Below are 11,545 nucleotides of genomic sequence, written 5' to 3'. Positions count from 1 at the left end.
TCAAGTTCGATGCCATGATCATTCCATCTCCATTTACCAAGCGATATTCACCATGTTGATATGACACGCGATGGTGCACGGTGGACTGCTGGTGGTGTACCACATCGATAGCCCCCGCTTTGACTACTTGCCCCCGTCTCCACGAAGGAATAGCTTGAAGGAGCCATTATCATGAAAGTGGCATTACTGGGATTGCAACACTAGTGCGCACAAAAAAGTTATGTTCTTCTAAATCATGCATTATACTAAAATAAAAGACGGGCAGTTTTAGAAAATGAGCTGTTCAAAATGACAAACGAAGGCATGCGTGTAAAATATTGTTGCAAGCATGTGCCCTAAAACGGCAAAGATCTGAAGCAGAAAGGGTATGGAGAGTCAGATTTTAAAAGTCCCACAGAAATGCTCTTTGTAGACTCTCGATGTGTTTCTCGGCCATTCTGAACGAGCATCGGGCCACTGAAGACGAACCCATCCCAGCACTGAACACACACCAAACTGAAACTGTACCCTGACAGACCGAAAGCAAAGCAACCCATATCAAGCTTTGACAAGCCATGCTAGTTCGGATGCGACAAGCATTTTTGGCCCAGCTAAGCCTGGTAAATGCAAGGCCCTCTCAGTACTCGATTCATTCAGGCTCAGGGCCCATTTCCTCCTCCTAGTCGTCGTCCTGGTTTTGCAAGTAGTAGAACGTGAAGCGAGGTGGCCAGCACATGCTCCCTCCGCGCCCGCCATAAGGCAGCAGCATGCCGATCAAGTGGAAGAAGTTAAACCTTACAGTACAACTACCAGTAGAAGTTAAATCATGGCGATCGAGCATGATCCGCCATGATGGATCATGGATGGCAGGCAGCATGTGAGACGTGTGACCTTCTCCTCCTCCTCGTCGCCTTCCTTTGTGCGCTGTAAAAGGAGCCCCTTTTCCCCGATCAAGAAGTAAAATATAGGATCTCGTGCTGGGAAAGGTGGCGGCAGTGGTGGTGGCCATGGCGCTCGCCGCGGGGACAGCCCCCGGGAATCTTCGCCTTAGCCTCCTCAATCATGGCGCGGGAGTGGCCTCATCACCTTCTTGGAAGCTTTACCACAACCCTCACTACTCCTCCTCCTCCTCACCGCGCGGCGAGATCTCCTCCTCCTCCACCCCGTCTCGCAGCACACCCAACTCTCGCCGAAAGGATCGAACATCTATGATCGTTGCGGATTTCGAGGACGGCGACGGCATGGAGCGGCGGCTGGGGAGCGGGTACGGCGAAGGCGGCATGGCGTCGGTGTCGGAGCTTGTGGCGCGCGTCGAGGAGCTCGGGGCGGAGCTCGAGTTCGAGCGGCGCATGCGGCGCAAGGTGGAGGCGCTCAACGACGCGCTCGCGGCCGAGCTCGCGGAGGAGCGGCGCCGGACCGAGGCGGAGCGCGCGAGGGTGCGCGAGGAGCTCGACGAGGAGCGCCGGATGCTGCGCGTCGCGGAGCTGTGGCGGGAGGAGCGGGTGCGGATGAAGCTCGCCGACGCCCGGGACGCCTTCGTGGAGAGGCTGCGGGAGGCCGCCGACGCCGACGCCGGGCGCCGTGCTGCGGATGCCAATGCTGGAAACTGCGGCTGCTGCTGCAGGAGCAGCGGCGTCGGCAGCCCGATCGGCGGCAAGGCGAGCCCGGCGAGCGGCCAGCGGAGCCCCGCGGGTGGTCAGCACGGCCAGCAGAGCCCGACGCGTGGCCAGTCGCACCGGCGGGAAGGTACCGGCGGCGAGAACCCGCACATCAGGAGGGGGATCAAGGGGTCCGTGGAGTTCCCGAGGGCCGTCCGGGTGCGCCCGCGCGGCGAGGACCGGGTGGATCTGGCGTCCAACCTCGAGTGCCAGCGCGCGCAGCTGCGCGTCCTCATGCGGCACCGCAGCCCGGCCACCGACGCCATGGGCCTCGGAGACGCCGCGCCGGATAATCTGGTCGTGTAACAAATGTAGTTTCTCGAGTGTAACAATGTAACAATGTAGTTATACATAGTCGCTGACATAGTAAACTTTGTGCTGTAATTCCTTGTTCAGAAATGTCCATCTGTTTTTTTTTCAGAGATAAACTTCCATCTCTTTATTCCGTTTCTATTCGATCAAAAAATCTTCGTCTGCTCGCAAAAAAAAAAAAAAAAAAAAAAAAATCTCCGTCTTATATGGGAATGGACCTGCAGTCTGATCCCAGGTTCAGTTAACTCTGCCGCTGTTAGGGCTCTCCAACGAATCGCCAGATGGCGGCGCATATAGAGATCATTAACGAGGACAGGTGCGAGCCCAAGAAGCGCCGCCAGGAGTACAAGAAGACCTGCCCCGTCGTCAAGGCCGGTGAGGACCCAGCGCTCCCTACTTCTGTATAAAGCCCTAAAATCTGTTATTCGCGTCACCTGACTTCGACCTGGCCGGCGCTGATCGATGCGCGCGTACTTCACCGGCGAATTGGGTTGGCCTGGGTTTCGATCGATCCAATTTGCTTGACTTGTTTGCGCCTCGGTCACGCGGGAACTGAATCCCCAGACCACCGCGGCACGACATCTCTGGCCTTGTTTGGTGCCAGTGTTTTTGTGAGTTTTGAGGGGGGTTTTAAGGGGGGTTTTGGGTGAAAACAACCACCACCCAAAACACTACAAAACCTCTATCTTCCAAAACACTTGTCAAAACACTTGTTTGGTACTTGTTTTACAAACCAGTGTATTCAAGTGTATTCAACACAAATAGGTAAAAATTCGATCTTTTTTTAACAGTTTAAACTATATTTGTATCGCAAATAAAAATATGATCTTTAGCACACTACAAGATCATATCTTGCAATCAATACATAAATATGCATTACAGCAACAATAGCATCTGTTCATCACAGCTACAACCATGAAACAAATAGAGAAATTCGAAGTAGATAGGCACATAAATAGAGAAATTCGAAGTGCATAGGCACATAAACCGTGAAACAAATAGAGAAATTCGAAGTGGTAGCATCTGTTCAACCGTTTACATAAATATGCATTACAGCAACAGTTAGCTCATAGCCTCAAATTTCATAGTCCATTTTTGGGAGACATGAAACAAATAGAGAAATTCGAAGTGGATAGGCACATGGTTCTGAGCAAAGTACTGAAACTACAAGATGTTGAATAAGGCACCAACTCAGCCCGGGAGAGTCCTCTTAAAAACATGCTTGTTCTCTTCAATATTACAAGAAAATCAGTCCAAGCAACTTGTTTCCTGCCAAATCAGTCCAAGCAACTTGTTTCCTGCCAGGAAACACATATATCTGTAGACAAAGATCCCTAGCACAAGAACCACATTAGCCACAGGTATTTAGCGAGGTATTTAGCGAGATAAGATACGTAAAGAGTAAGCTGCGTGTCCCTGTCTTCCCCAGCTGGTTGGTTCACCGAACGAGCTGCGCGCGGCGCTAGAGTCCAGCCGGGTGCAGATGCTAGCTTCAGAATTCAGACGCCAATTGAAGGCATCCTAAGAGCAATTACAGGAGGCATCATATACACAAAAGAAATGCATCATAAATCAAGTGACACTTCAACAGAAAGCACTATATTTCTACTGGTAAACAGGAGGCAATTACATGGATTTAATAACTTGCAGGTAAACAAGAGACAATTAAAATGGACATGACTTATTCGAGCAAATGAGTACTAGACATGACCCTTTTTGTGGAGCATAATATACATTAAGTCACATTGGCCAAAAATATGTACAGAGTAAACCCATGATAATAATCTTGAACCCATAATATATTATGCCAAGAAAAATAGTTTTTGTTTTAATAATCTAGCATATGCTAGTGCTGCAGATTCAGCTCATGCTTACTTTCACATGCTTATAATAGCAGAGTGCTTGCCTCATTTGCAGTTCTGATGCAACATGGGCACATGGCAACTAAAATGAAAACAAAAACTATTCTAGGCTCTTGTACATGCATATTCAGCACTTGTAATTGCAACAGTCAAAAGCGATGCACACGTCTAAAAAGGAATTGCTGAAACCTGGAACAAGCCCAGTTTTGTCTGTATCGCGAGCCCACCAGCACCTCCCAGTTTTCTCTGTATTGCGAGCGAGAAACTGAACGAGCGAGCTAGCGAGAGCCATCTTTCCAGTCGAGGTACACAGCACCGACGGCAGCCCTCCGCTCGCTGCCTCGCCCACTCCCGCTCACCGCCTTACTCGCACCTCATCCGCGCCGCAGCTCTCCGCCGTTAGCCGCAGCCCCACGCCTCTATCTGCAGCGCCTCTAACTATTCTAGGGGACGCGAGCGGATCTGCGAGGGTCGGCGGCGGCGTGTTATTGGAGCGGCGGATCAGCGAGGGTTCGGCGGCGGCGTGTTCTTGGAGCGGCGGATCTACGAGAGGTCGGTGGTGGGCGCCAGGTTGAGGGCGGTGAGGACGAGAGGAGAGGGTAGGTACCTGAGAGGGGAAGCCGGTGCGGCGTCGTCTTCCAGCGTCGGCGGCGGCGTGGTCTTGGAGCGGCGGCGGCGTGGTCTTCCTCCCTCGTCGCAGGCGTCGCCCTCTCATCGCCAGCCGCCCGACAGAAACGCGAGGGGAGGGGCGCGTTTTGGATCCACCCCGGCCCGACGAGTTTCGGCGGGTTTCGTCGGGCCTAAACAGGCCAAAACCGGCCTACCGAACAGGCCAGAAGTGTTTTGAGGTGTTTTCGGGTGTTTTCATCGAGCCCGAAAAAAACACCCCAAAACCGGCCCAAACACTTCTGAAAACGCATATCTTCCCCTACGGATCTGATCATCTGGCCTGACCACCACGTCAGTCTGCGCCGCGGAATAGCCGCCAGCCTCGTGATACTCATACGAGTACTAATTGTTTTGGCATGATCATTCTTATCCTACTTCGTGAAATATATTTGCTAGTGCTTACTCTGATGAGAGTGTCGAACTGTAGATACATGTGCTGTTCTGCATCCGTTCTAGGCTTCCTCTCAGCAGGATTAATTTCTCGAGTCTGCCCGGTTGGATTGGGGACGTAAGTCAGTGGTTCTTCGCGCAGAGAGGCATCGCATCAGAGTCAATCCGTCATCCAAGTTTGTCTTCATCTCTGAAGAGGCTGTGAATAGCTTGGGTTATTTGCGTCGAAGTATGCCTTGTACTGTAATTGAACTTGATACATCTGTTGAATTCTGTTGTGTATCTATACACTGCAGATGGAATAATCTTCTCGTGCACTTGTGCTGTCTGATCCTTGCTCCAGGAATGCCCTTTGATGATGCCATACAAATAATCAACCTCCAGAAAGATTTGGACAAAGATCCCACCCATTGCTACGAGCCAAACACCTTCAAATTGCTCAGGTACTTTTCTTGGATCAAAGGCTGTCATCCGTATGCTCTCTACTGCCGGAATTACTGACGATTTAGCACTTTGCAGTTTGTCAGTTACGAGACCTGGCCAGGTTTTTGGCCTTGTTGGAGCCAATGGAACTGGAAAAGCGGCAGCACTTAAACGTGTTATGGGATGATTCAAAGTATATTCCCTGTCTCCTACCTGGTTCAGTTTTGTTTGGGATAATTTTTTTTGTTTAGTTTCTTCCTTTTCTATGAAGTATGAACATCAGAAAATATCGTTATCTAGCTTTGCAGTTTCTTTCTTCTGCAGAATCCGCCTGCTTGGTGGGAAGTCCTTAAATACTTGCGGGGTCTGAACTACAGAATTACTTTACGCGTTTCTTGGATGATAACCTCAAGGTGCTTTTTTTACTCAATTGTGATTGTCATTCATGCAGGGTTTGTTAGTATGCAAATCACTGACTAGGAGCTCCTCATATCCTCTTCGCATTCACAGCACACTTGCTGTCTTTCTGTTCTGTACTATCATGCAATTCAACCAAATGACCAATGGAAATAGGAAATGTAGTAGCAATGATCCCTTGAACCCATGCATTTAGCCATATGAGGAGCATACTCCCTCCGTCCACAAATAAGTGGACGTGCGTGTTTTTCAAGAGAGATTATCAAGTGGAAAGACAATTGCATTGGGAAGATGCAAACCAATATATCTCTCCTCTTTAATTCTTTCACCGCCAATAAGCTAAGAGCATGTAGAAAATAAAGATAACATGTGTTGAATATTATTGGGTTTGATATCTGTGCGATGAGAGAACAACAATTTTTGCTACTTTAAAGTGCATTGGTAACATAGAAGTGCACTCTTTCATGGATAAAATTTGAGCCTAAACGTCCACTTATTTGAGGACCTAGGGAGTATGGTGTAGTTACAATGGTATTTTCGGTCCGTGAAGGTACCGATGATTTCCTGCCTGGATTTTTTTCCAACAGAAAATCTTTGGCTTCGACACGTGTCATTTACATTTAAGCTAAGCTAAAACTTGCATTTATGATTTGAGATCCATGTCCAGGGATGAAATTTTGCTCTAATGTCAGTATCGTATTTCAGATTGAGGAAGCCCAGGGAAGTGCTGAAGTGATTGTGACATACCAGCATTTCAAGCTCACTGCCATGCAAGGTGAATTCACCGATTCTCAGATTGTTTTGATGCTCGGTGAGAATTGAACAGGGAAATTCATCAAAATGCTGGTACGTTTATCTCGACACCACATTCCATCTATCTTTACCTTTTTATTGTCCAAGTCATTACGAGTATTGGAATAAACACAAAACAATGCAAATATATAAAATGATACACTGGATATTTCTTTTGATTTGATATAGGTTTACTATCATGATTATTTAACTCCATCATAGTTAATCTGCATTTAAAAAGCAATCCAATTTGGAATGAATAGATGAGGACTGATTTTGTTCATGTTGTATATCAGAGTTGGATCCATTTCATTCATCTTTAGATTGATCGTATATCGGACTGCCTCTTATCTTGTTTAGTTCTGGATCATGCATTATGATAACTAATTTTCTTCGGAATGCTTTCATATCCTTCTACAAAGTAGTAAGAAATATTACTCTTGTAAAATAATAATCTAAGATGCAAGATACAACTAATTATGCACGAAAGAAAATAGTAGTATTTCATAAAGTTTAACATGAACAACTCACTCAATGCGCTACAAGATTACCAAATCTTATAGAAGGATTTGGTTTGGGCAAATCGATGTAAAGCAACTATTCGAACAAGCATTGAGGTCCATATATATCTATGTGCATTGTCTAGTGTAAATGCGATTTGCCACCTCCAGGATCAAGATAATTTTCATATTCAATAGTAAAAGTTGATGAGTGTTCAACATACCCATCAGTCCTATTGGTCGTGTTGTGACATCGAGATCGTGCCACTTTTCGCCTTTGTCAAACCCCTCCCTTTGAGATGCAATCTTTAGGTCCTTTTAAGTCTTACCATGAGTGTGAGGTCACTCGTACCGTTGAAACACCAGCTAAGTCCAATACTTTATCAAATATATCTTCGCATTGGTAACCGCTAAATACCACTGGGTCTTACCGATGTTTATTTGAAGGAAGACCTAAAATAAAATGTGGCATACATACAAACGGACGTGTTGAAAATATAACGAATGAGATGCATATGTAGGGAGTTAGTTCTCATCATTTCATGCTTTAGATAAATATATATGTGCACTATGATGTGGCGATGTACTTTGAGATACTTTTTAGCACAACGGACAACGGAGACGAATGTTTTGTCCATATATACCTTACCACCGACTATGCCAAGCAGATGGTCACATGCACACATACAATAAATGTACACATTTACTACCTATTATTAAAGATAAAATACATTTAAATTCAAGAAAAATTAGTCATAAATGTGTAATTAGTGATGTATTGTCAACTTACGTCGTCGGGCAAATATCCGTCATCACATGTAAGACATTTTAAATTGTCATTAGATAGTAAAGCATCACCGATGTCCACAAACTTGTGTTTTTTCAGATGTGGACATGATTGATTCAACGACAACGATAAAGTAAAGAATAATCTAGCAAAAAGGAAAACACGATAATCAGAGCGGAATTAAGTACATTTGGGATACTCTTTGTGTTCACGTTCTTTGGTTTATTATGTCATGAATTGATTATCCCTGTATGCACCTCTTTCAATCATGTCCGCACCTGGAAAATACCAAGTTTTTGGACATCGGTGATGCCTTACTATCTAATGACAATTGACAATGTCTTACACATCATGACGCATATTTGACTAACGACGTAAGTCAACAAGACATCACTATTTACACATTAATGTCTAAATTTTTGTTTAATTTAAATGTTTTTATGTATCAAATAGTAGGTAGTAATTGTCTACATATATTGTATTGTATGCATGCATGCATGTGATCATCTTGATATAGCCGGTGGTAAGGTATATATGGACAAAACATTTGTCTCCGTTGTGCTATAAAAATGATCTCAAAATAAATCGCCACATCATATGGCATGTATATATTTATCTAATGCATGACATGGGGAGAGCTAACTCCGTACATATTCATCTCGTTCGTTATATTTTTAACTTAACATGTCCGTTTGTAACACGTATGCAACATTTTATTTTAGGTGACCCACCGGTATCTAGGAGTCATCAATGCGAAGAAACGTTTGATACAAGTATTTGCTTGGTGTTGGAATGGGTAGGACCGTAGGAGTGACCTCACACTCATGGTAAGTAAGTTGATTGTGATCTCCTTTTGACATTGTGTTTGCCTCCTGGGTCGCCCCTCCCTTCGGCGCCGAGCCACTCACCCATCCCGCGCATGGGTTATGTTTGCCGCCTCTGCTGTCGGAGGTCGTCGAGCGTGGCTTTGTACGGCACGACAGCGTTGTGGAGCGACGACGCTAGGGGCCTGGCGTGGGATGCGGCCGCTGGCAGGTCCATGTTGAACGGGCTAGTGTTGTTACCTTTATTGTCAGCTTCCTTCTGGTATGGCGATGTCGGGAATTCCACGATGTTGCATCCGTTTGGGGGAGGAATATGATGGGCGGTGGCTGCGATGGAAGATGGTCGGGGCGGCTGAGAAAGATGAGGCCATTAGGTGCATGCGTTCCCCAACCTCTTTAAAGCAGCTAGCTACCCTGATCTGGTCTTGGGACAACATTGGCACCCCCGTTTTCCTACCGACTGCCCTGCCCTCTAGCGTCGAGCAAATCCGCCATCAGGTGCCTCGCTACCTCAACCTTCGGCGGTCGCTCCAAAGGAGCTGCTCCCGCTTGTCTTGCCTGAGGATGGAGACACCGCTATGCTGGTGCTGCCTGACGCCATGTGCAGGGTGGCCACCCCAACTTGGACCGGCTCACCGTGGCGCATCCCCGCGGCCCTCTCCTTCCTGCCACCGCTGTCATGGATCTCTTTTTGTCATCGGTGTCGCCGACTCGATTGTGTGCGGTGCGCACGTGGTGTTGGACGCTGGTGGAGAGGGGAAGAGGGAATAGCTTGATGCGATTGCTAGCTGCTTGGAGGATTTGTCGCTTGGGAGAAAAGGTACACACGGGAAACAAAACTATATTTATTTCAGGAAAATAATTGTATGGTTGTTTGGTGTTAGTGATGTATAGACCCTTTTACAGTATATTCCCACTGTATGAGGGGCTTCCCTGCATATTGTATCACATGTACATGTACTGGCCTTTGGTCCACTGTGACTACTAGTTGCTCATTCACAACATGGTATCAAAGCTTAGGTTTAGCTCCCTCCGCACGTAGCAACTCCGTGCTCGATCTGCGCCACCGCCGCCAATCTTCCGGCCGCTTTGTTCTTGATTAAATGGCTATTTGAAACCTTTACTGCATAAAATAATTGTTTATAAAAAAGGTTTGGTATCAAATTTCTTTCCAGAGCATGCATGCATTATTTCATTACATGTTTTACCTGTTTGTGTTGTTTGGTGTTTGATTGTGAATTATTTTGCTTCCGTTAGATTGCCCGGATTGTAACGAGTGCGATTGCGACAACTGTCTGGACACTAACCAAGGCAAGTGTCACAAACTCATTATCCTACTATTTTCTATGCATTGGTAGTTGTTTTATGTGCCTACTTATTTCAAATTGCTGGCCCTAGGATATTATCAAAGTGGAGAGATTGCAAGAGATAAATGTTTTATTCTCTTAATGAAAACAACCATATCAAATTAATACATCCATGGGTGATAAGTGGTAATGCTTGGTTTATGTTGAGTGGTTGCACCGGGACCATTTCTATGGCAGCACCATGTGCATCACACTTGAGGTTGGCCACCCAGGAACAAAGAGATTAGCCCGGTTGTAACATCCTAAAATCCATGCATTTTCAAACTCATGCATTGCATCATTGCACCATGCCAAAGTTTCAGTTTTGAAAGAGTTTTAATCGTTTTCTTTGCACACATAAATCAATTCTTATATCTAGTTTTGCTAATAGTCTATTAGCTCAAGCGCATAAACTATATACGTTATGCGACTTGTTGGACTGGAACAGTGCTCCATAATATCTAAATAGAGTAGGTTTTTACAAACTTTTACGAATTTATTTCAGTCAAATCATAGTTCTAAATCAAATTCTACACAAAAATAAGAAAAAGAAAATAAACTAGAAGAAAGGAGAAGGAAATAAACTACACAAGGCAAGGCCAGCTCGACCGAGCCAGGCAGCCACGCATCTTTCTTCCCTTTTCATTTGTCTTTTTTTTCCCTGCTGACAGCTAGGCCCCACGCCTATCGTCTTCTATCTCCACAAAGCAGACGGAAACCAGTACGCGTACGACTTCGATGTGCTTCAGATCGCAAAAATCGGTCGATTTTGTTGCCCCTTTGCCACGAAAATCCGCATATAAATATCCCAATATCTCCTCAATATTTTGACACCAAAAGTCGTAATTTTTGCGCCATTAGGCTGCGCAAATTTCTCGCCGGAGTTCCGATCTGCAGCCACCATTGTTGGAGCTCCGAGGTTGATGTCGCCGATGAATCTGACAACCTCTGCCCCTAATTTTTGTTCTAAGCTTTTCCCCTCTCAGTACAATGTCGTCCTAACCTTTTTTTCCCCATCTTTAGGGCACGGGAACGCCCGTTATTCCTCGCCGGAGATTCGCTGGAGACCGACGCCTCCATCCGCTCTTCACGGCTGTTTCAGGAAGGAGGAGACGACATCAAGGATACTTTCGTGACCGCCAGGACAAGCTGAAGACCGTTGTCAACTTCGCCGACTCGGAAAACCACCGGAACGACCGCCACCGTCGACCATCTGCCCCACATCACCACCGTCGCCGGCCATCTTCCATTGATTCCGGTGAGCTCCCAGATTCAATCTGGACCGTCTATTTTTTCTACTAATCCGACGACCTAAAATCGTGATCCGCGTGAAGGGGTATCAGCGAATCAGATCGCGCCACATAGCCGAGTCCTTTTAATCAAAAAAACGAATTTCCGTTTTTCCGAATCTGCTAGCATATCAATCTTGTAAAATTGGTAGAAAAATAACTACACGTCCCTTTTTCATAAATAAAATATTCACGGATTCAGAAAAGTATGTAGAATATTAACATGCAATAAAATTTAAAGTTTACTGTAAACTAATTTTCGTGAATATCAGTCACTCTAATGGAGTATTGTTAACG

At 45.9% G+C, this 11,545-nt stretch overlaps 1 protein-coding gene and 2 long non-coding RNA genes across 5 annotated transcripts; 2 read left to right on the top strand and 1 right to left on the bottom strand.

Annotated features, from left to right (window-relative positions):
* Positions 1 to 738: 738 nt before the first annotated feature.
* LOC127309847 (uncharacterized) lies at positions 739 to 2,054 on the top strand. The gene has a single exon (XM_051340566.2). The coding sequence runs from the start codon at positions 987 to 989 to the stop codon at positions 1,941 to 1,943; it is 957 nt and encodes a 318-aa protein (XP_051196526.1). The 5' UTR covers positions 739 to 986; the 3' UTR covers positions 1,944 to 2,054.
* Positions 2,055 to 2,203: 149 nt separating this feature from the next.
* LOC127309838 (uncharacterized) lies at positions 2,204 to 10,302 on the top strand. Of its 3 annotated transcripts, none has more exons than XR_007857324.2 (7): positions 2,204 to 2,324; positions 4,908 to 5,099; positions 5,214 to 5,313; positions 5,390 to 5,486; positions 5,618 to 5,706; positions 6,416 to 6,556; positions 9,871 to 10,302. It is a non-coding gene; the product is annotated as an uncharacterized lncRNA (long non-coding RNA). The 3 variants fall into 3 exon arrangements; XR_011743959.1 differs by having other exon boundaries at positions 4,908 to 5,108; XR_007857325.2 differs by lacking the exon at positions 9,871 to 10,302 and adding an exon at positions 8,512 to 9,503.
* On the bottom strand, positions 2,940 to 4,721 carry LOC127309831 (uncharacterized). The gene is made up of 2 exons (XR_007857323.1): positions 4,419 to 4,721; positions 2,940 to 3,470 (listed from the first exon to the last, which is right to left on the bottom strand). It is a non-coding gene; the product is annotated as an uncharacterized lncRNA (long non-coding RNA).
* Positions 10,303 to 11,545: the final 1,243 nt, after the last annotated feature.

This window comes from Lolium perenne, chromosome 1, assembly GCF_019359855.2.
Source record: "Lolium perenne isolate Kyuss_39 chromosome 1, Kyuss_2.0, whole genome shotgun sequence".
NCBI classification, from domain to species: Eukaryota; Viridiplantae; Streptophyta; class Magnoliopsida; order Poales; family Poaceae; genus Lolium; species Lolium perenne.
Note: the sequence above shows the minus strand (reverse complement) of the source record. Positions and strands in the feature narration are given on the sequence as shown.